Source organism: Formica exsecta, unplaced genomic scaffold (genome assembly GCF_003651465.1).
Source record: "Formica exsecta isolate Colony F162 unplaced genomic scaffold, ASM365146v1 scaffold191, whole genome shotgun sequence".
NCBI classification, from domain to species: domain Eukaryota; kingdom Metazoa; phylum Arthropoda; class Insecta; order Hymenoptera; family Formicidae; genus Formica; species Formica exsecta.
Genome location: NW_021849211.1, coordinates 1,489,965 through 1,514,735, shown reverse-complemented (window position 1 = coordinate 1,514,735; position 24,771 = coordinate 1,489,965). Strand labels below are relative to the sequence as shown.

General features: G+C 33.3%; 2 protein-coding genes across 5 annotated transcripts in view; one reads left to right on the top strand and one right to left on the bottom strand.

Annotated features, from left to right (window-relative positions):
- The window catches only part of LOC115233913 (myb protein), a 36,936-nt gene extending 16,342 nt beyond the window's left edge, over positions 1–20,594 (top strand). For all 3 annotated transcript variants that reach the window (XM_029804550.1, XM_029804548.1, XM_029804547.1), the window contains exons 2-10: positions 10,819–11,005; positions 11,552–11,716; positions 12,815–13,130; positions 13,306–13,627; positions 13,720–14,108; positions 14,316–14,623; positions 14,892–14,981; positions 16,850–16,978; positions 17,513–20,594. In XM_029804550.1, the coding sequence (XP_029660410.1) occupies positions 10,819–11,005; positions 11,552–11,716; positions 12,815–13,130; positions 13,306–13,627; positions 13,720–14,108; positions 14,316–14,623; positions 14,892–14,981; positions 16,850–16,978; positions 17,513–17,647 (2,041 nt within the window). In that variant the 3' untranslated portion in view covers positions 17,648–20,594. The remainder of the gene's footprint in view (positions 1–10,818; positions 11,006–11,551; positions 11,717–12,814; positions 13,131–13,305; positions 13,628–13,719; positions 14,109–14,315; positions 14,624–14,891; positions 14,982–16,849; positions 16,979–17,512) is intronic.
- Positions 20,595–21,374: 780 nt separating this feature from the next.
- On the bottom strand, positions 21,375–24,305 carry LOC115233915 (RING finger and CHY zinc finger domain-containing protein 1). 2 transcript variants are annotated; one of them, XM_029804553.1, is made up of 5 exons: positions 23,589–24,305; positions 22,846–23,163; positions 22,399–22,677; positions 22,226–22,316; positions 21,375–22,159 (listed from the first exon to the last, which is right to left on the bottom strand). In XM_029804553.1, the coding sequence occupies exons 1-5, from the start codon at positions 23,934–23,936 to the stop codon at positions 22,095–22,097; spliced, it is 1,101 nt and encodes a 366-aa protein (XP_029660413.1). In that variant the 5' UTR covers positions 23,937–24,305; the 3' UTR covers positions 21,375–22,094. The 2 variants fall into 2 exon arrangements, with proteins under 2 accessions (XP_029660413.1, XP_029660412.1); XM_029804552.1 differs by having other exon boundaries at positions 21,375–22,168; positions 23,589–24,304.
- Positions 24,306–24,771: the final 466 nt, after the last annotated feature.

Genomic DNA, 24,771 nt, shown 5'->3' with positions numbered 1-24,771 from the left:
GAAACGACGAGACGACTATTCGTCTTTTTCCGGCCGGTCGTCCTCGCAGGTCTACAGCCTCGGCAAGACAAAAAGGAAGGGAGAGTAGACAGGGGGACTAGGTTGACTAAGGAGATTTAAACCCGGTTTCAGGCCAACTCTGTTAAGAATTTTTTGCATCGTTTATTTTGTACCTCCACTGAAACTCATTGTATTCTTTTATTCAGATGCATATTCCTTACGAAAGATTGGGATCGCTTTTGTTTTGATTAGACGTTATTACAAATTTCGCGATATGCAACATTCATATGCTCGCGGGCTTCTCTTACATTTATCTTGATATTAGTATCGCGTATCTGAGAGAAAATTTGTGAAAATAGAAAAATAAGTCTTGACGATCTTCATATCCGGTGGATCTCTTCGAACTTAAAAATCTCTGATAAAATAATATTCTTTACATTAAATTATTATATTAATTATGTAAATTGTAAAAAATGGATTGTAAATATTGTTTATTTATTTATATCAAAAATTTTTTCTTTTTATTTTGTCTTGCATTTTTCCCATTCAAGAGAGTCATATTTTTTTATTACCTATTTTTTATATTTTTGTTCTCTTTCTCTCTCTCTTTATTAATCTTAAAAATAAATTTAGAGATACAATATACAAGAATCAAAGTTTATATAAATTTAGAAAAGGTTTTAAATATTCGAGATATTATTATTGTGTGCGTTTGCCTAATATCTCGCCGTTAAGAACAAAGTATAAAAAATCGTGGACAAATTTACTGTCATTTGCGTGCGTTTGTTCAATATCCCGCTGTTAAAAAATACGAAAAATGAAAATAATGCAAAAATTTCACTTGGTAACACCATAGGGATTACAAAGGTATCTTTTAGTCATTCCGCGATTTCACACTCAACTAAATCTTAGAAAGATCATTAAGTTTGCGAATACCATTGGAAGGTCACTTATATTAGCATAGGCTACCTCACAATCAGTGAATGGAAGAATATGCCGGCTTTACGGATACAAAGTGATATATGGATGGAATCGCTCACAGTGAAATAGAGATGTATTTCTAGGATTTGTTTTCCCTCGAGCCTCTATATAGATTTCTACATGGCGTGAATTATCAGAAAGTAGGGATGGTCATTGATTCTTCGACACTTATGGTAATGATGCGAGTTTCCCTTTTCCGAAATGAGCTGCTCAATTCGTGATAAACTCACGCCTCGTTTATAATTATTAAAGTACATATGACAATAAATATTTTTCTCAGAATTTTATATTTCTACACAATGAGTTCTAGCATATTTTAAATTTGTTTTTAATAGAATTGTTTGTAATATTAATTTTTTTTTCAACTTTTGATTATTTTGTTGTTTAATATTGCTGCTTTTTAATATAGTAGTTCTTAATGAAAATAGTAAAGTTATGAAATTTTTTTCTTGAAATGTTACAAAATTCAAGATACCTATATATGAATAGATCGTGTATTATCGTATTCCCGTGTGATCTCTCATCCGAGAGCTATCCTCTGGGCATTTTCGGAGTTTATGCGGGTATATCAGTGTCTGTGAGATCCGTGTGGATTATTCACTAAGTTATTAGAATTGAAGTTAATTCACGAAGGGACGTTTCTCCGTATAAAAAGTTCGCGCTCGTCGTGTCGATCTCAGGCATACGCGATTACGTTTCTCAAATTTTACAACTCGAATTTAAAACTGAATCGAGTCAACGTCTGGACAGCTGCCAGTCGTTACCCTAAAATTCCATCGAATCAGACTATGTAGGGCGAACCAGAAAAAGCCACCCTAAAACGTCAAATAACAAATTTCGAAGGGGGTTACCGACAAGATTCGCGCCCGGGCCCCTTGAAGAGATTTCTTTCAAGATGGGACGGACCGCGGCCCTTGGACTGCTCTCGCAGCCCGTTCTTCTTTCCTTTTCATTATGTCTCGATATCGATTTAGCGCACTCTCGGGGTCGACGACGCTGATCGGGATGTATATAAGGGCGAACTTGATTTCCAGCATCTGCTTCGAGAATAAGAATGCTTTGAAATAATTCTGTCTAATAAATACCGAAGTATCAATTTTCAGAGAAGGAAGGGGGGGGGGAAAGATTAACGAAATGATTTTGCATGTATCATGTTCAAATATAAGAAAAAATTAAATATTAAGTATTCAAAAAGATGTAAGAATCAGATGATGTGATTAATATTGATATTGTATATTATTTTATATTATATTGTTAATCGCGATTACTAATTACGCTCACAAAATCGGAAAGTCTTTCTTCGCTTTTCAATAGATGCAGAACCATTTATCTATCTTATTCCAACGAATTGCTTCTCTCTCTCTCTTTCAGCTATTACATATATTATTATTATACTACATATATCTCTATGACTATATTTTTTATTTTATTTTTTGGTGTATATATATTTCTCTCTCTCTTTCTCTCTCTCTCTCTCTCTCTCTCTCGTGTTCCTTTCTTAAATATTTTAAATAAGAACAAATTGTTTTATCTGTTACACATCACTTTTGTGCGCTTAGTTTAAGAATAGTAATAAGTATCACACGGGAGGTACTCGTTCGGCAAAACGCTATAATTTCCGCGAGATTTACGCATATTCCTCCCGCTTAGCGACACAAAGGACCGCGTGTATAGTTCATCTATAAAAGATGTAATCTAATCGGATCACGGGACATATATGGCGCGCATATCCGCGCCTATTTGTAATGTGCGCGGATCTCCGTCCGATGCGATGTAGTCTCGATTCCCACGGTGGAATTAAAGATTCACGAGTGAAAATACCCATCGCACTTGTCATGGGAACGAGCACCGGGTGGCTCGTCCGATATACAATCGCCTCGCAATGGGCACGGGGGTAAAAGGCGTGGTGTACGACGACGAGGCGCACCTCGGCGAACGAGAGGGATGAAGCGCGCGCGCGCGAGTTGCCGAAGGGCTTCCCGCCTTTTTTTTATGGCACAGAAGGGTGATGGAATTTCCCTTCATCTCTCGTAGACACGTTCGTCTTGTATATCGTGCGTATGTATTATATATATTTTGTGTATACTAGTGAGAGAAAGACAGAGTGCTGTATAGGGTAAATGCACTAGTGAATGACCGGTTAATATACATTGTTGGCTATATATTATCTGAAGAATTTAAAGATGGAATAATTAAATTTTTTTATTACGAGAAAATATGATATTTGATATGTTTATTTTCTACGTATTGATTTAAAGCTGAAAGTTTTTTTGTTTTTCATTATTTTTTTTTTTTTTATGTCTAAAAATGTATATTATCTCTAAATTAATTTTATATAGTAAAAAATGTGTATTAAAACAGATGAAATCTTGCGAAGAAATAATAATTCACTTTATATTTTGATTAAAATTAAAAATATAGCGTTGTATATGTAATGTTTATTCATTTTTTATTATAAAAAGTGATGATATTATTTTTGTTATTGATAATGTGTATATTTCCGGTAGCATACATTGGCAACTAGTTTTTTATCAGTGTATCCATTTCAATCGTTTTTAGGCGGCAAAATAAAATGGACATTGAAAAGAAGTACTTTTATTATCTATATTATATGAAAGATTATTTATACCGACGTGGATGAATATTTAATTCTCAATGCCATACTAACGTGAAAAAAAAACGCTTACATATACCGGGTAAACCTGTATTTTTACACAGCCCCACGGGAACGAGAGGAGCACGAGCACTCGATTATTACCGGCGCATACGCGTACACACATATCTGTAAAACCACACGGTATAAGTCACACGGTCACGATACACACAATACGTACGTACTCCTCACATGTGCACGCGTCATGTGAGAGCGGGTGCGCATGCTCGGGAGCGTTCTATTATGGGGAGGTTTGATGAAGCGAGTGCGAGGGCATCGAGGCAGGTGGTAGCCAGATGTCTTTCGGTAAAGACCTCCACCCCGATGTCGTTGGCTGGCTGCCGGTACGGTCGCGTGTATATAAGTACACGTGTAGGTAGATACACACGTATGCCTCTACCTATCTCCACTTACCCCGTATTCGCGTACCCCGCGTATACCCCGTGCGTGTCTGAACCAGCACATATATATTCATCTTGGAACCTATCCTACCTCTTGGCCTTCGTCGGGCGATGATCCTTCACGGATAGCGGCCTCATTAAAATACGCGGAACGTTCTCGGTTTCCATGGAATCCTCTTCTAGTAATCTCGAACTCGTGGCGACAATTTTATTGGACGTCATCCTCTTTCGAGTGTGACTTTATTATCAAATCTTAAATATCTGCACGAATAATTTGTCAAATTAAGAAGATGTCAAGGTAATATTTATTCATCGTTACATGAAGAATGATAATTGTGTTTTGCATTTTTTAATCGTGGATGTCAATTTATTGATGTCTTTCCATTCTTAACTCTGAGAAAATTATTAATGGTTTGATATTTTCGTGAAAGAAGATTCTACCATGTATTAACCCAAACAGGTTCCGTGCGATGCCAATAACCTTATATTTATTCAATCGCGAGAGCCGCCAGACTCGTTCGTCCCTTGGCAGCGAAAGGAATCATTAGAATGAAAAGAAAGTTTGATTCCTAAGGAATTTTTATGGACGAAATCTCGAATGAAAAGATTTCATTCAAGAATCAGAGATCTGGATGTACTTAGTTACGTATCTTGGAAAAGCTTTAACGATATCTTTAGTTAATTAGTAACGATTTATATCTATTTTTCTCTCAGTGAAAAGATAAATTAACGGATCACTCGCTGATAACGTAATATTGAATGATATTTCAACGATGTGATCCACTACGTCGACTAGAATTCATGTTTTCTTTTCTATTTTATTGCTTTCCAATTTTAATTAATGTCTGCGACAGATGTTTTTTTTTTTTATTCTATTATTTATTTTTTTACAATTTGTTTATCTTTGCTCCAGATTGCTATTAAATGAAAATATATACCATCAAATTATTATAGGTAACACATATACCTAAAAAACAAGATATCTAAGATATGTCATAGTTTTTATGATATAAATTTTACTATTACTAATTAAAATAATTGTTTAAAATGCGAATGACATAAGATAGTAATAGTGGTACATTATTCTCTTTTTTTTCAGTGCAATAAGAATATCATAAAAAATTAATCAATTATTAACCAAATTATTAATAAAAAGATTAATCGTCTATTGATTGATTTGATGAATAGATACATAATAATACATAATAACAAGCGAGCATGTGCGTTTTTGGCCGTATTTCTTATATAGAAAAAAATTAATATTCGAGGGATTATTAAAATACACAAAGAGAGTGTACTAAATTAAAATTTCTGCATAATAATATGATTTTAACAAACATAGTGATGTATTATATTACATCCTTATTATTATGTTGCGTTCAATGTATTAATATGCATCAATAATTAGCAACGACTGTCTAATTATGCATCAAATTATGCATGGAGAATACACGAGATCCGTCTTCATTCATGAATGATGTAAACTCTAAAAAGTAAAAGTGTTCACTGGTTTACCACAGCAAACACTCGGTATATACGATGACTCGGTGTCATCGGTCGTTCTATGAGGCCAAGGTAGCTTGTTGATAAGGAGGGAATGGAGCAAGGGGAGACGCGTCGTCATAAGCGTCATATATTGGATGATCGCGAGAACGAGAGTCGGAGGGTGGGACGCGGGGTTTTACGCGGGGCAGCAGCTGACGCCGGCTATGAACGAACACTCCCTGGATTCTATATACACCTGGTCCCGGACACTATAAAATTGACGAAAGGATCAATTGTGTGTTGCGGGCGTCGCACGCGACCAACACGACGACGGGATCTATATTTACGCTGACCCAATATTTTCTCTGTTGCTCTGTTATGTACGTTGCGGATATAACGGTGCACAAACTTATACTAGTCCGTTTGATAAAATGCAAATCCCGATGTCATATCATATTATGCGATAAAGAATCTTTTCTCAAGAGATGACCATGAAAAGTGAAGCGAAAAGAGATATAACTAAATCTTTTATCTCTCTCTCTCTCTTTTTTCCTTCTTTTTCTCACTTTCTGTGTGTTTGTGTGTGTGTGTGTGTGTGTGTGTGTCACAGGAAATTTAATGTAGCTTAAAAGTTATTGCTGTTACGGCAAAAAGTACGTTTCGAGTATAAAGAAAAAGTTTGAATAATCTGTTAACGTAGAATTAACTTGTGTATGTTAAATTAATTAACGGCGGCTCTACAAAGGATTATGTCAATTATCTTAACAAGTATGCCGACAAGTCCCAGAGTCCCGAACGCAAAGTTTGTTTTGTTCGAGTCATAATTCTTTCGATCTCGGCCGGAGGTTTTTATATGCCCACGAAGGGACTTTGCCTCGCGCGATGACCTTATTGTTGCGTGACGCGCAACAGGCGGAAGCAAGGAAGTAAAGAAGGAAGGAAGAGGAGTTAAGGGCGCTTGGTGTCGTAAAGGCGAATTGCATGCGTGAGCGCCGAACGTGAACGGAAGAAGCGCGGACGAAAAAGAGGGGAAAGTTCGGAACTTTGGCAGATGTCCATTACCACGGCACACACGGACACACACACACGACTACCTTTTTCGTTCTCACGAGAAGAAGTCAAATAGCTCGTCCCACGTGTCGTCGTTTTATTGTCTAATATTTAGCGATATCCGTCCTATAAGTCATTCCCACATTCGTCTCGCTTCGAAAGTTTCGCTCGAGCATTTCTCGTTTTCAATAAACGGAAATGTGAAAAGCTATCAATACTTTATTATGTTTTGTTACACACGTTATATTATCTTGAATATTATATATTATTAACAAAAGAAAAAATAATGAAACTTTTCTTATATAAAATTAAATGCATACGGTTCAATGAATACGGTTATCTACCGATAATTTACTTCGTTTATAATTTCTTATCTTGCGTTAAAGGTCAATTTTTATAACATGTATCTAAGTAACACATAGTATACATATATTACATATATTGGAGGCTATAAAAATATAAAAAAAGATATGTCATTTTTGCCTGGTGTGACAAAAGATGTGCATGACGTTTATCTTCCTAGACAAGTAAGCAGCTGTCAATGGCACCTGCTTCTGTTGTCGCCTCTCAAGTAAAAGCTACGTATAAATTTACTCTAATATTTCTTAACAATTTTGTGAAAACGGTTGAAGGACGAAGCTTCTTTCTCCGTCATTATTTTTACTGATTTTATTACCTGATTTTATTACCTGACACTTTATAAGGATAATACAGGAATAAGCACGTAAAACAAAATGCTTCTTCTATAGTTCACCGATCCTAATATTTTTCCGTCTATTGTTTGAATATTAATGGTTTTATTTAATATATATAGCTTTTTTACAGAGAATTTTCTCTATTATTTCTGTTTCTATTATATTTCTTCTAAATCATTTTATACTTTGTCCCGTTTATTTCTTTGTACCTACTCTCTCTCCTTCTCTTTCTCCATGATCGTCGCCAATTAAAATTGATTAATAGGCGTTCGAGAATAGCTTTATTTCTTTAACTTTTTGTTGAGCACGTATTCACGCGTTATATACAAGGTTTTGGATCCTCAATAATTCTCACATTGCAATTCATAAAACTCTTAACAAAGTTATTATATTAATTTGCAGTTTATGCAAAAACTTTTGTGCTTTAAATTTTTAACGCAAATAAAATAACACCTAATTCATTATTAATAATATTGAAAAATATCGAAGAAATATAATTTATTTTTTTACATGAAACGCGTAATGCAATATTTTTTAGGATACAGCTTTAATTATATATTTCCATATTACATAAATTATAGATTATATGTATATATTACATAGCCATAGCTATTTACATACATATAAATTTAAACTTGCGGATATTATTTTGTGTATAAAATTATTTTTAATATTTTACTGACGTTCATTAAAATATGCATTGTTTTTATTATTATTAAGGGATTATATTTTTCTACATGTATACAATTATTAATTTCTTTTTCAGAACGACTATGTATATTTGCTCTAATCTTTCAATTATTTCATTCTACTATCTCACTTTTTGGACAATGATCGTTTTATTCATACATCAAAGTCATTATTATGCCGGCGTGTTTTCACAAATGGTGAGGAATGTCGCGAAGAAGATTCTTTGGCATTTCACGTGCCCAAAGGATTTAAATTCAAGGATAGTGCGATCGTTAGAAGTTTTTCGAAGGCGAAAGCCTTTACGTAACATGTTAAAGACTCGCTCCGTTCGTGTGCTAATTCGATACATCTCCGACTCGACGTCGTTCTCATTAATAGAAATTAGTGATGATTATGTAAAATATTTTAAATGTATATGTTTCTGTATACAATATGTAAGTGTGTGTATGTGTGTGTGCAAATTCTTAACTTTTATATTTATATAAAAGATAACTTTTTTTATATTTATTTTTAAAGAAATAAATGATTTTTGATTGAATTACTATTATTATCTGAAAGGATAGAGACCATTCCTTTTGTTTTTATATTTGCTTTTCGCGTTTTGTAAAATTACATTCTATTATTATTGGAAAGGGTTACATTAGGAGCAATTTATATCATGACTGCATCGATGCTTTTGTTTTTATTGTACCGATGCTTTTTGTATCACATCTTATACAAATTTTTAAATATTCTCAAGATATTGGACACATAAACATACACGCACCTGCAATGAAATTATATATTCATATTAAAAGGTGCAGGACATGGCGTTATCGATATCTGTCATATGAAAAGTCGATTACAATCATCGAGTCGAGTTGGGACATACAATTAATATTTTAATCCATCATTTCGTATATTGTATATCTCTTAGACTATCGATCTATATACATACAGATAGGACTGTATTGATATGTCATTTTTGATAGAGCAAGGTTTTTTTTTGTTATTTATCATAATCAGTATTACTTAGAAACCAGCGCTTGTTGCAACGGGCGATCGCGTCGTTATGAAAGAAGTTCTTTCTTCGAATGTAATTAACCGAGTGATGTCGTTTTAGCTTGTTTGCATTCCATGGTGTCGAGCCGCTTGTGATGACGTAATTTCGTCTTTCGTATCGCAATGTGTAGCAAACATATGTAGCATGGCGCTTGAAATGAATTATAAGCGTTGTCACACGTTAAGTATTATGTATAATAAATTATTATATATACGCGAAAGTTAATTCTATATAACGAAATTATTTTTATACAACAATAATTTTTCTGCATAAAAAATATTTTCATAGACATATGGCACTTCAATTTTTCTCGACGTTAATGATATACAACATTTTTGTTTAACCGCGTGTTGCATTCATAATAAGTTCATGATTAAAATAGGTTCATTAGAGGTGAAGATATTTTCAATCGATGCTCGGCAATGCATTAAGCAATAGGAACGATAGGAGTCCGGGCCATCTGCAGCACACATATGTTTACACACACGCATACATCCATGGTGCTCCGCGAATGCTATCGTTGCATAAGCTAAGCGTATCCCCAATCGCGTTCACCCTGGACTCTCCCCGGTATATGCAGCTGTTAGGGGCGAGGGAAAGGGGGAAAAAGCGAGGGTGAAGCAGATTGCGCGGTACATAGAGGAGAGAGAGCCTTATTCGACATTGCCTTCTGTTCTCAAAATGCATTGTTATCTGGAAATAGCCTGGACAATGCGCACAGACTCACCTCTTCGAAAAATTAGCAAAATTTTCACAATTTAATTGTCTCTATAATTAACCTGCTTTTTTTCCGAAGGGTCTCCAGAATTTCCGATACGTTTTCAGAAAAATTCCGGAGATTGAGATTCTAGAAACAATAAAAATAAAAATTATATTGAAATTCTAAAAAATAAAAGGGCAATGATAATTGTTTCTAATCAAATCGAATAAAAATTAATTGATATGTATGAGTAACTATGTGCGCTCTAGTATATCTTTTATATCTTATATTCTTCTACCGTAAACATAAAATTTTGAAACTGACGGTAAGTGATTGGGGGAGGATGTGCGAAGGATATAAAAAGTTAATAAGGAAGCACTCCAATTACCTGCATACGAAACGTGACAGGAAATCCCAAAACGAGGAAAGATCAAGTCCTTCGTGACCGCAAAAACCGGTGTTTTCGCGGTCAAGATTGCTTCCCGAATAGCGAGGGTGAAATTAGGAAGGGACGGTGACGATAGAACTTGCGCGACAAAAGAAAGGAAGCATAAAAATCGGGGCAGGATATTCACCCATCCGTGATTTCCCGTCTCAGTCGTTACTTCCCACCAGATAGAAGATATATATTTTGTTTGTTAAGCTTCCGTATTGCCAGAATTTTGATTCAAGCGGGTGATTACAAATCCCACATTGCGGAAAGGAAGACACTCGTTTCCTTACAACGCCATATTATTAGCGATATCTGGAAGATTACAGAGTATTGGCGGAACACCTTAATTTTCTATTCTTTGTTTCTTATCAATGTTGTTAGTACTAACTATAAATTTAAAAACATCGATTTTGAGAGTTCCTTTTTTTTCGAAATGTCTACAGACTTACAAAATCTATGACACGTGACTCGCGATATTGTCGTCTTATCATCTGTATTTAATGAGGACAAGTCAAATCTTGTAATTATTTGTGAAAAAATGCTAATTAATAATTATATAATTTGTTTAACTCGCACTATATCTATATATAAAGACTTGTTTATAAAATATTATTTTTACTTGCGATGTTTGTTTTGACACAAATTATTTTATGTGTGTCATCATATTGTATTTCATTGTATATTTCAGATCTCGATCTAGGTCAGGTTACGATTCCAGTAGTGGAGGAGAATCCGACAACGAGTATGGCATGGTTAGTCAAGGCAATCAAGTACAAAATCAAGTACAAAATCAAGTGCAAAATCAAATATCCATTAACGGTCCAAGTCACGGACAAGGGAAACATATAAATAAAGGAAGATGGACCAAAGAAGAAGTAAGGCTTCTATTATATATTTAAGAAAAACCGCGCAATATAAGAATTTATATTGTAATAAATATAATTTTTATTAGTATTTTTTTTTATTTTAGCTTTGATATAAAAAAATTTGATGTATTATATATAAAAATTTTTTAATATTAGGAAAGAGTTCTCTCTCTCATCATAAAATTAAATTTTTGCAAACTTTTTACCTGGAAATTTCTTTTTTGAAGTTATATTGATTCCGCGATAGTTTTTTATTAAGGGACAGGCATATATATCGTTATATTATATCGGTTCTATGTAGCAAATTAAGGGAGGGACAATAAACGTGCGGATCCCAAAAAAAATGTCCACCCTTCGTATTTTCTACGAGTTGCGCCGCCGTGCATGCCGGGAGACAGATGCCTCGGTTACCCCATAGAACATAGGGTGTACTATACGACTTCACGTGGGAAAGCCTACGGAGGTCGATCGATCTCCCTGTGCCGCATGTTGTGCTTTCGCCCTTCCTCGTCTTATGAAATACTTTCACTATATGCGTCGCGTTTCTTTTTGCAGGACGCTTTATTGAAGCAACTAGTAAGCAATGCGGAACAACTCGGCACTAGTCTACGATGGGACATTATAGCCAGTCGTTTCCCAGATCGAAGCGATGTCCAGTGCCAGCAGAGATGGGCTAAAGTCGTGAACCCGGAGTTGGTCAAGGGTCCATGGACGAAAGAGGTGGGAAATTTAAAAAATATTTCCGGAATTTATCATTCTCTTCAATAATTTAATATTTAATATATATATAAAATGTATGCACACACATAACATAATCACATATAAATTCAAATTTATTCAATATCTGCACAATCTTGGAATTTATAAATCGCTTACAAAAATTGTCAATATATTTCAGTAAATATCTGAATTTTCTAAATTTTACGCTTTTCATTATCATGATAATTAACCACGATATACCGTACCAATATCGCAAAATGATTATATTGTATCGAGTTTTTTGATGTTGGATAAATTTTATATATGTATATATATCACTAATGACGATAATATATCACCCAACAATATATGCATACATATATACATATATATTATATATTATTGGGTGATACATTATCGTCGTACGGCACTGCACATACCACCTACGCACACATGGATCTTAGTATTGCTGCTCACCTCGATGGAGTATGCAATAAGAAAAAGTTGGAACCACACGGTGATGCTGCATCGCTGTGCCAATGCACTTGGCAACAACCAAGGGCATGTAATGCGGCTTCGCGAATCAAATGCGCGTATATACATATTATTGGCCTTTTCCCATTGCGGTACTCCTTTGTCAAGATATCAATTTCAAGATATTCTTATTCTGATATTTGCATATCGCGCGAGTATCACTTATATTATTTCTATAACAAATTAATAAATTATGTACCATGTTAGATTTTTACACATAGAACACACATTCTTTCTCTTCTGCGATGTAATATTTTTTAAACTAGATTTTTTAATTAAAGGGAAAGCTTTTGTAAGTCAGATTTTATATTTTGATAACCTTATTGTCTATCAAGTAAGAATTATTATTATATTTTATTGAAATATTGAAAAAAAGAATCGAAATACAAAATTGATAATATAATGAATTTCCTCAAAACTTCTATATTACACATTTATCTAAAAGAAAAACAATCGCATATATCTCCATTATAATATAATATGATCCGAAATCATAAAATATTATTATAACAATTTTGTAAACATTTTTTTAAAAACTCTATATTATATTTTATAAAATAAAATGTTTTGCTTTGTCTTTTATAGGAGGATGAGAAGGTAGTTGAACTTGTAGAGAAATTAGGCCCGAAAAAATGGACATTGATAGCGCGACATCTTAAAGGCCGGATTGGTAAACAATGCCGGGAGCGATGGCACAATCACTTGAATCCGGAGATTAAAAAAACCGCATGGACTGAGATGGAGGATAAAATAATTGTCGAGGCTCATCGTAAGTTCGGTAATCAATGGGCGAAGATTGCCAAATTATTGCCAGGCAGGACTGACAATGCGATTAAAAATCATTGGAATAGCACAATGAGAAGAAAGTATGAAAGCGAAGAAGGACGAGCTACGATCAAAGGTGCTATTCACAATACACATAGCGACAAATAAAATTTAAATAATATAATATCGTGATAATACTTGGTAGTACTATTTTTTGAAATTTATTGTAATGTGTGAATATATAATTATGTTTTTTATATTCCGTAAAACAGACTTGATAAAATAGTAAAAGAGATCAACAAAACTTATAGGTAGGGGCAAGAGGAAAAATACAGAAACCACTACTACCATAAGAGATCTAGAAGACAGCCTTTGCGACTCAAGTCGGGTAAAAGTTGATTTAATCAGCGTCGAGGGTGTCTCGCCGCTAACTGCTGGCAGTACTTCACACACTCTCGATGTTGATCTGGATTGGATCAGAACTTTGGAACAGCAGCATCTTACAACGCCCGGATACCTGGATACAATGTTATTGTCAAACAGATGTGCACGTGACAATGAAAAGCGTATGCAGTCTCCGTCGAAGAGAACCTCTTCTCGAACGAAAACCGAGACAATTTCATCATTCTCTAAGTATGTTTATCTTTGAAATAATGTAATATAATGTCTACTGTTTTACTCCGTTTGCAGATTTTAACTTTTTTCTTTCTCGCGCGTATGCGCAGGTATTACAACTTATCACAAGAAACGTCGAGAAGTTCGGATATAAAATTGATACCAATGCCTGACTTAGAGGAGATATCCGAACAGACAGAGAAGAAGAGCAGTCCGCCTCCTATATTACGCAGACGCAAAAATGTAGTACAGAGTCTGCAGAGGATAGAGGATACCCCTGATAGCGGACATCTATCGGATTACAATATAATAGACCAACAAGCGCTAACGGGAAACACGACTCCTTCGACTCCTTACAAGCCGCTTCCGTTTAGCCCCTCGCAATTCTTGAACACTCTGAGTCCGGAACACTCCTGGCCGCGCGCGAGTACTCCTAAAGGAAGCAGTCCCGGTCCGCTTACGACTCCGCAACCTACCGGTCTCCGACGAAATCAAAACGGTACATACACCTCAAATTTACTCAAATTTACAACGAATATTGTATGTGTATTAAATAAATCCTCTACACATAAATTGAATAATTCCTTATATTCCATGAAAAATCTCTTTATCGAGATAACGTTTATATATAGAACGCTTGTATAAAAGTTCTAAAACATATTTTTCTAGAAATAAAGACTTTCTATTGCTACCATTACTTTTACAGACGATAATACACCGAGGACACCGACGCCATTCAAAATTGCTATGGCCGAAGTCGAACGACGAACCGGAGTGGCACAGTTACCAGCTACTCCTAGTCGTCTAGATGCTCTGACCGAGATAATCAAGCAAGAGACCGATCGCGAGAGTCTGGCTAGCACGAGTACAATTCTTCAGGACTCGGGTTACAACACAGTACGAAGACGCGGTAAAGAGAACAGTGCACCAGGAGGAAAACGAGCGCGCAAGGCCCTTTGTCAAGCTTGGGCGTCTCAAGACAATTCCGATATGAGTTTTCTCGTGGAGACACCAGTATGTTACACTAAATAAATAAAATACTATAAATAAAATTACTCGAGACAAATAGAGAGGTTGTTCAGCGAACACAACAGTTATATAAGCGATTAGCTTTTCAAAATGGCATTTGATTTAATAAAATCAAAAGCATGTACCAATCACAAGCACAATTGTTGTTTAACAATTCTGCAATTGTTGCGTTTGATTGAACACACGCTCGCAATTTACAAGAGATATGTAACGGACCAGATAATAATGTGTACCATTGTTTTTATTTTCCCAGAGTAAGAGTTTGAACGCCTCCATGCTGTTCTCACCCGAATCCATGGCACTGGAAGATAGTTTCTTAACGGCAGGAACTAGTCCAGTAAAGGTAGAGCAACAACATATCCAAAATCAAATTCATGATCAACCTGCCCTATCCTGGTATTATTCCCGTACCAATCGTCCCTAGACACGCTAGCCGGCCTTTTAACTCTCTTTTTAACGCTATGTCTATGCTTCAAGTTTTTTTCTGCATCTTTTATCTGTTTTATATTTATATGTATAATGCTTATTCTTATCTGTTTAAGGAATAAATCCAATTAGCGCAGAAAATATCAATAACTTGCTATTTTTTTTTGTCTTTATGGCTATCTATCTATACATATCTATCTATCTATTTATCTATCTATCTATTTATCTATCTATATATATCTCTTAATGCCCAATCCAAAGATTATCGTTCGTGTTAGTTTTAGATATGGTATAATAAAATAATATATAATAAACTAACATATATATGTATATATGGCATTTACGGACGCTCGATCTATTTATATTAACTTATTTCAATGACGCGTGCGTCTTTTGCCCTGTTAATTATTTATACGTACTATTACTCTATTAGCTTTATTATTTTAAAACGAGAGATAAATTATTAATTTATACATTGTAAAATTAGAGAAAATACATTGTATGTCATTCAATCTTGATTAACAAAAAAGGTACTTAAATTATGTACGTGAATACTTTTATATTATATAGGCATTTGTCGATTTTACGAATTGTGGTCATTTATGTTTTTCGATCGAAACAATAGATATAAATTATTAATTATGTTTAAAGCGTGTACATATAATCGGCATATGACCGATCTTGTTCCGTTTTTGTTTGCTTCGCTCTTATTAATTTTGCTGAGAATGGATTCTAACAATGAATCGCGAATAATTATATTAATGACGCTATACGCAGATGTATGAATGCATTAACACGTTTGAAACGATGTTAATCTTATATTACTTTGTTATTTCGAACATATGTTAACATCATTCCACAAAAATCCTTCTTCCTGCAAATTAAGTTTTAGATAATCCTGCACGATCGTAATGTTTTTTAAATGTTTTTTTCTACATATTCATATTAATATATATTTATATTAATATTAATATATATTATATTAACATTATATATTGATATAATGAATTCTATATATTCATATTAATATTTATACATATGTCGCATGTTAATTGCATATACTAACTGAAAAATCATCCTCTTTATACAGGCCTGGTCTAGCGTACCAAAGTATCTCAACCTCTTCCCGATCCAAAGATATTTATGCGCGGTATCCAGTCGAAAACGACCTGCACGTGCACGGCGCGTATCCAAAACGTAAAGGCCTAGTCTTTTTCATCCTCTTTTTATTCGAATATTTATTGCTACATCAAACAAAATCGTTTTTTTCTTGAGTTTTAAGAAATCTTCCTTTTTTATTCAAACTTAAAAATAATTTTAAAATCAATAGGAAAAAAAAACGAAAATAATAAACAGATTCTAAAATTGTGAATTATTTGAGATTATTAATTATTTAAAAATGTATTTTATTTTGATCAAAAAATAACACCGAAACTCCTTACCTGGGATCAAATCGAACAAAAATCCTTATGTTATCACCCAAAGGCCTAGTCATTCCACAAATTGTGGGCATTCTATTTCTTTTTCTTTCTCTTCCTTTCTTTCCTCTGCAAAATGCATCAAATAAGCGAGAAAAAACGGATGACATTCAAAACTAATTTATCATATATCATTCTGTGATCTCCGAAAAATATAAATTAATATTTTCGATCTATTTCTTTTCATCGATTACTTATAACTTCGAGTCATTCCCGAATTTTTCAAATATAAAGTCAACGCGGATTCTATTTTCTAAGAATATCTCTTGTTTGCCGGCTGCAGCTAGTGTGTGTCTATCCTTTCCAGACTCCTCACGACTTTACATCTGTACAACAACGGAAGCCGAATGCCAAGAGGGCGATCACGTTTGACGCGTTCGACAGTCCTTGTTGTATCTTCAGCCCTTTGCCTCTTAGGCCGATAAAACGACCCAAGGTGAGTTCTTGGTGAATATTTATATTTTGTGTAGGTTTTGTGTTTATAAAATTTAGAAATCACGTTATTAAGTCAAATTAAATTCGAATCTATTGAGACAGTTATTGAAATTAATCCTATATATACTCTATTAATTATATAACTAAATAAACTGAATACCATTATATGCGTGTTTATATTATAGTCAATATTATGATTAAAGATACCAAAATTTCAATTACAATAAAAGTTAGTCGCGATGAATGTAGAAGTAAATAATTTAAACCTCATTTAATTTTAACTAACGTTTATATATAATGTTTATAAACATAGTTAAAATCCTTTTATAAGCAGAATTTACTAATACATATAGCTACATTTGCATACGACTATCTCCTCTCTCTCTCTCTATATATATATATATATATATATATAAATAAAATATTTTTATTCTATTAAATCAAACAAATTTCATACTACGATATCGTTAATTTTTATTACAAATGTACCTTGCGTTAAAATCACATATCTACATTTTTTTCTTTCTTTTCGCAGTTACAATTGGAACCGCAATGGACAACAGTGGCATGTGGTCGCACACGTGACCAGCTTGAGATGACTCGCGCCGCCCGACGTTTTCTAAGCAGTCATGGATACCTGCCGTTACGTCCACGTTCTTTGAATTTTTGAATAAAATAAAAGAAATGGGAAAACGGAAAAAACCACAAGTCGCTCGGCCGCACTTGTGCCACAAAAAAAAAACACAAAACTAGTCGTAGAGAAAAAGATGTAGAGCGTTTTTGTTCAAAGAATCGACCATTATCTCAGATAATCCACGTACTATGAATTCAAGAGATAAATTAAGCGACAAATTGAATCGATTGACTTTAATGTGCGTGGATTATCAACTCTATATTGCGTGAGTGAGGTGGCTTTTTCCGTTATAAGAGACAGAAATAAGTGTCTTTATTATTTACTTCAAACCCTTTTAGTTGTACATAAAATTATAAAATTCAAGAAAGGAGAGTGTGGGAAAGGATAATGTTTACTTCTCATCATTTAGTAATAAATCTTTCTTGTCTATGTATCGGAAAATGAGAAGTACATCTCTTTTTCTTTTTCCTTCTCGCCGGAACTTAAATTTTATAATTTCATTTACAGTTACCCCTAATAAATTCTGTTCTATGAGAAAATAGCCTCTGTGTTCTGTAATTGATAGTAAAATATAAATATTTTAACGCGGTATACATGTAAATTATATATATATATATATAATATATATGTAGTAATAATTGAGCATCCCTGTTTATAATGCAATGATAATACGTTTACAATCCATGGCGGTTTCTAAAAATGTATCTATGACAGATGAAAATTGAGATTATTCTCTCATAGGACAGAAATCGCCTCCAAATAGTAACTTGCAATTTTTATCATGAAATTTATATGCGTACCGGGTGATATCGAATAAATACAGATATTAACAAATTTTATATTATTATATTATCACTTGATACGCAAGTATTGAATTCTTGTCATCCTCTTATATGGAAAAAGATTAGTGGAATAGAATTATAACCAATTTATTTGATATAATAGTATATATTATATGTAATATAAAACAAAAGCATTGTTGCGGCCGTTATGTACAAAGAACCATTTGTAACTAGTATTTAATTTACAAAGGGATATAATAAAACCATGATAATCACAACGAAATCTTTTTTATGTAGATAAAAAACGAAGTTTTTCTTATGTAGATAATTGGACGCATAACATGCCTTTAACATAATCTGTTGATAAGTAAACATTTAACAGTAATAAAGTTGTTTTCATACAAGTAGTTATTTAATATGAATGTTATAAAAACGAACCATACTAAAAAATATTAAAGATCTGTCAAGCTGCTCAATTTTGTAGTTTCCTAAAAATATAAAATTCACTAAAATTCTATATGAGCTGTTTTACTTGGAATGTTATGGAATGATATATAGAACTTCAGAAACCTTCTCAGTACCAATTTGCTTTTCAATCAGAAGCAAAAATTTCAAGATATTACATCTGTGCCATTTATAATCCCACGAAACTGTGAAATTGAAGCTTTAAGGAAAAGTTACCGATTTGTTTTTAGCCAGTCGTTTCTTATATATACGAGGGCTATTAATCGGTAACAAAAAAATTTTTGTATCAAATATGATAAAATACAATAGCAAGAATCACGATTATCTGCCATGACTATCAAGTATTTCACCTAGTTATTGTATATACGTACAATTATACTAAAACAGATTACGTAGGGATTTATATTAATAAGTGAATATTAATCACTAGAAGAATGCCTCTTGGGAGAAATGTAAATTCAACATATACATATTGAAATGATTGGGATACATATTAGAATATTTTAGCATTTTCAACCTAAAATATTTTCCTAATCATTTTCACTACATTAATATTTCATTGCTGAATCAGCATGTGCCACTGGTGCAAATTTATATGTGCTCTTGTGTAAAACATTCACACTTAAGAGAAAAACTGTTATGAGAGCGGCGGTACACTCTATCTTCCGCGACTAGATTATGACTAAAGTGAGATCTTTTTCCAAAATAAAAAAATATGTCCATAAAAAGTTTTCAAACACAATTCTTACAAGCAGAAATTTATCAAATTCTCTCTCTTTGTTTTTTCAAAATGTCATTTAAAGTGCAATTATAATTAGGCCATCAATTTACATATCTTAATACGGCAAGAACGCTATAGTATATGTCACTATTACTAATATGATTGGCATTTGTGAAAAAAATATATTCCAACAATATTGCACATTATATTGATAAAATGTAAACATTTATGTGTAAGACTATATATTCAAAGTAGAAAGTTTTACTCAAGATGACACTGTGCTAATAATATAAAGGATTTTGAGTTATCTTGTATTTCTTTCTCCATCAACACAGTCACATATACATACATGCACACACACAAACATACAACACACACATCAGTTCACAATTTTTCATTATTTTTCTAGATATGATTAGTAAATCAGCTACCAATGCAGTTGCCATTTCAGAAGGCAAATCTAGCTAGACACATACAGGAAATATGCATAAATCATACATATATCGATATATCTAAAGATGTGCAGCATAAAACTTTCATCTATGAATTTGTTGAGCAATTTGGAATTCAATTTTCTTCTGTCAAAAGTAATTGGCGGCAACCAAAGATTCTAAAAAGATGTATTATAAAGGTGTTTATGAAATTTCAATCACCATCATAGTTAATTTTTGAAATTGAAAAAATGCAACAAAATGAGATGTATTAGCATATTTTTGTTAAGAAAAAGTCGATTCCAAATTCATCAAACATTGTATATACATCTGAAATATTATCACATAATAATATATATTGCAAAGTAAGTTTAGGTATTATATAGGTTGTCCCAGAAGAGAATTGATGCACCATTTCCTAATAGCATATTCTTGATATCATGCAAAATTATATTAATATTTGAAAATAAATCGATATCTGAACACTTTCATTTCTATGCAATGTCTGAAAACGCAAACTTTGGTCAAACTTATTGGCCAGCTATAAATGCTTTCCATTTAAACTTAATATTTTGGTATTAGGATTTTTATTTCCAAATATCTTCAAGAATCTGCTATTAACAGGTAGTACACAAATTGTGGAACACCCTGTATATTCATAAAATAAAAATACTAAAAACAAATAACAATCCTTAATGTAAACATGATGTATACACAAGAATAGAAATGTCTTAACATGAATTTGTGTATATACATATCAAAGAATATTGGATGTTCCATATGTATATATATATGTGTGTGGTGTGTCTGCTGCCTAAAATCATGTATTAAAACACTTTTGTCCCCATGATATCGATATATCTAAAGATGTGCAGCATAAAACTTTCATCTATGAATTTGTTGAGCAATTTGGAATTCAATTTTCTTCTGTCAAAAGTAATTGGCGGCAACCAAAGATTCTAAAAAGATGTATTATAAAGGTGTTTATGAAATTTCAATCACCATCATAGTTAATTTTTGAAATTGAAAAAATGCAACAAAATGAGATGTATTAGCATATTTTTGTTAAGAAAAAGTCGATTCCAAATTCATCAAACATTGTATATACATCTGAAATATTATCACATAATAATATATATTGCAAAGTAAGTTTAGGTATTATATAGGTTTGTCCCAGAAGAGAATTGATGCACCATTTCCTAATAGCATATTCTTGATATCATGCAAAATTATATTAATATTTGAAAATAAATCGATATCTGAACACTTTCATTTCTATGCAATGTCTGAAAACGCAAACTTTGGTCAAACTTATTGGCCAGCTATAAATGCTTTCCATTTAAACTTAATATTTTGGTATTAGGATTTTTATTTCCAAATATCTTCAAGAATCTGCTATTAACAGGTAGTACACAAATTGTGGAACACCCTGTATATTCATAAAATAAAAATACTAAAAACAAATAACAATCCTTAATGTAAACATGATGTATACACAAGAATAGAAATGTCTTAACATGAATTTGTGTATATACATATCGAAGAATATTGGATGTTCCATATGTATATATATATATGTGTGTGTGGTGTGTCTGCTGCCTAAAATCATGTATTAAAACACTTTTGTCCCCATGTGTACATATGTGAAAAGGAATGTCCACAAAATGTTCTCTTGTTGATCACTTCATTAACTATTGTTTTTAACTACAATGTAATCAACGAGACAAAAAAACAAGAAATCTATGTATCATTTTTTTAAAGATTTTAAGATGGTAATGAAATGATCTACATATTGGATCCAAAAAATTACAATAAAATGTGTCACAGATAATCACTGAAAACAGCTATGTACTTTTTTGATGACATCTGGCCTCATTTAATAATAATATTTAATTTTTATGTACTAAAATTTGCAATTAGCTAAATAATTCTCGATTAGAGTACTATAAAGGCAACAAAAAGCGCAATTTGCTACAAAATGTCAAAGACAAAATTTATCTATAAAATTTTTCCCAACAATACTAGTATGATGTACTTCTTCCGTAATTGATAGATAATTTCAGATGATACTCCGATTTTTAGCCTTACGATTGCTCCTTCTCTTCTTTACTACTACCACCAGCTGCTGCTTCTGGTAGGACATCTGGATCTGTACAAACTATGAAGAATTCACATAATCGTTTAGGGCTGTAATTAATTAGCAATTGATAGTTACCTGGAGAAGGTGAGCCTTTTATCCTGCAGGTATTATAACTACCACAGTTTAAGCACTTCAATCCAACAATATGAAACTTCACTGTCGATTCCTGAAAGAACAGATACCCTGCCATTAATATCTTTTTTATCACTTAAACATGTTTGGGATATATGTATGAAAGTAGATTCAACCTCGTGGCAGTCTTTGCACAAAATATCAGCTTTATAGTCCTTGTATTCCTCTGGCATCGGTGTTAGTGATACTTCTGCATCTAAATATTTCCATAAATCCGTCATATCTAAAAGCGACACTTGACATGTCGGGCAGGCATAATGTCCTGACTGCAACAATTCCTTGAAACATGTACGATGTAGCAAGTGTCCACAACCGGGAATGTGACATGGTGTGCGACTCGTATGAATATCTTCGAGGCACACAGGACAATTGGAATGTGAGACATTCTCTATGCACTGTAAAATAAAATTTATTCAATGTTTATATAGCAAAAATTGTGTGTAAATTTCATGAAATATAAATACACATTTTAAATGAGCTACTTGTTATTTTTTTTTTTTATCTCAATACATTTTTATTTATGTAATTATTTTGTATATATACTATTATATATATATCCTTACCGTATGTCCATTTTGTAGTTGAACTGGCAAACACATGTTGCACTTTGCACAGTGAAAGAACTTGTCACGGCCACCGACTCTACATATTCCACAACCGTCGCAATGGTATTGATTTTTATCCTCATCGTCAAAAAGATTACATTCGAGGCATGTATATTTGCCAAATTGACAATGGCAATTTTGACAAGTGGCTTGAACAGGTTGACGAGTATCACAGAGAACACATATCAATTCTGTGACTTCTTTCCTATTTACTGTGTGTGCCTCCTGCTCATCATGACAAAAACGACATGTATATACTTTGTTGCAGCAAGGAGTCTAAAAAAAAACAAGCACATGTTAAAAACCAAGATATTACTTAAAAAATTTATATATTAAAAAATAAAATGTATTATATTATTATTATATCTTACATTCCTATTACACTCCTATTATTTACTATATATTTTGAGATAAGATTCTTGATATTAAATCTGTTAATAGATACAAATATAAGACGTGTTATATATTTATATGCAACAATTATAACATTTAACGTTTTCAAAAAGATGTAATAATATAATTTCTCGATAAAAAAAACGATTTTTTAAAAGACAGTACATTAATATTTTACATAAACCAAATTATAATATATTAAAAATCCTATAAATAAACATTTAATTATATTAATGAATTTGAAAACGTTAAATTACAGAATAATGGGACATTTTTATCTTAACTTTTACATACTTTTATCTACATACCACAAATTTGGACTTTCGTTTATAGTGCTCGCAGCCATAATCATCCTCCGGAGTGGCGAGCAATTTCTCTCGCGAGGTGGACGCGCGATACATAGGCCATGCATAGCTCTCATTCTTCGCAACGGATTTCTTGGTGCCGCAACCGGGATTCTCGTCGTTACTACTCGAAGTGGACTTCTTGTTGCCACGGCTCGATCCATCCTCGTCATGATCCGCGGTGGCTTTGTCGGTGCCGCGACTGGGAACCTCGTCGTCGCGATCCGCAGTGGATTTCTTGGTATCAAAACTCTGATCCTCGTCATCGCTATCCACTACAGCGTCGTGCGTTTTATTCTCGTCGTTCTGCATACTGATATAATTGAGTTCTTTCTTCTCATCGATCCAAGGTACGGCCTTCTTGCCGATTAACACCGAATATGGTGCATTTCTAGAGTGATGCGTCGTCGTCGTCGCAAGCTGAACGGAATCGAGGATCGTGTCTCGGGGATATCTTCGAGTTCTTTCCACGCGCGAGAAAGTACGAAAACGTCGAATATGAGAAACGTTGATATGTCAACTACATCGAGCTCGCGAGAAGTGTCTAAGGAAAATTCTCGAGGAACAAGATCGTTTTCGTTATTGACTCGGCGCAAGGAAATTTAGCCTTGCAATCAAGCGTACCTACCTACCTGCACACTACAATACTACAATTGGTTGCAACATTTCGCGAAACGACGTCGATCGTGATCACACAAATCCCCATATATCGCACACATGTATGTATGTACATATGTGTGTACGGAAAATATTAAGCCTGTATCAGGCTACACATTGACGATTGAAATTGACCAATCGGGACAAAGAAATTTTAGCTCCTTTTGTTTTGATTGGTCAATCTTCAATCTTCAATGTGTAATTTGATACGGGCTGAAAGTAACCGAACAGAATCGCATTTCGCTTGTATTTATCTCCAAACCGTCCCTAAAGCTCCTAAGTGCCGGTCTACAATAGGCGATTTAAGCCCTAAACCTTATGACTTAACCTCTAAACTATGACGTATTTTCGGCCTTAGTGTCGGTCTACAATAGTGATTTAAGCTCTAAGCCTTAAGAAATTGACCAATCACAGTCGAGTATTCTCCTCATACTTGATCGTGATTGGTCAATTTCTTAAGGCTTAGAGCTTAAATCACTATTGTAGACCG

What these genes read in the sequence shown, in the direction of transcription:
- LOC115233915 (XM_029804552.1), bottom strand. Translation starts at nt 23,936, where the DNA reads ATGCAGAACGACGAGAATAAAACGCACGACGCTGTAGTGGATAGCGAT. An exon ending in AACGAAAGTCCAAATTTGTG is followed by an intron (nt 23,164 to 23,588) that starts GTATGTAGATAA and finishes GTTTTTTTTTAG; the next exon opens with ACTCCTTGCTGCAACAAAGT. An exon ending in TGTGCAAAGACTGCCACGAG is followed by an intron (nt 22,317 to 22,398) that starts GTTGAATCTACT and finishes CTGTTCTTTCAG; the next exon opens with GAATCGACAGTGAAGTTTCA.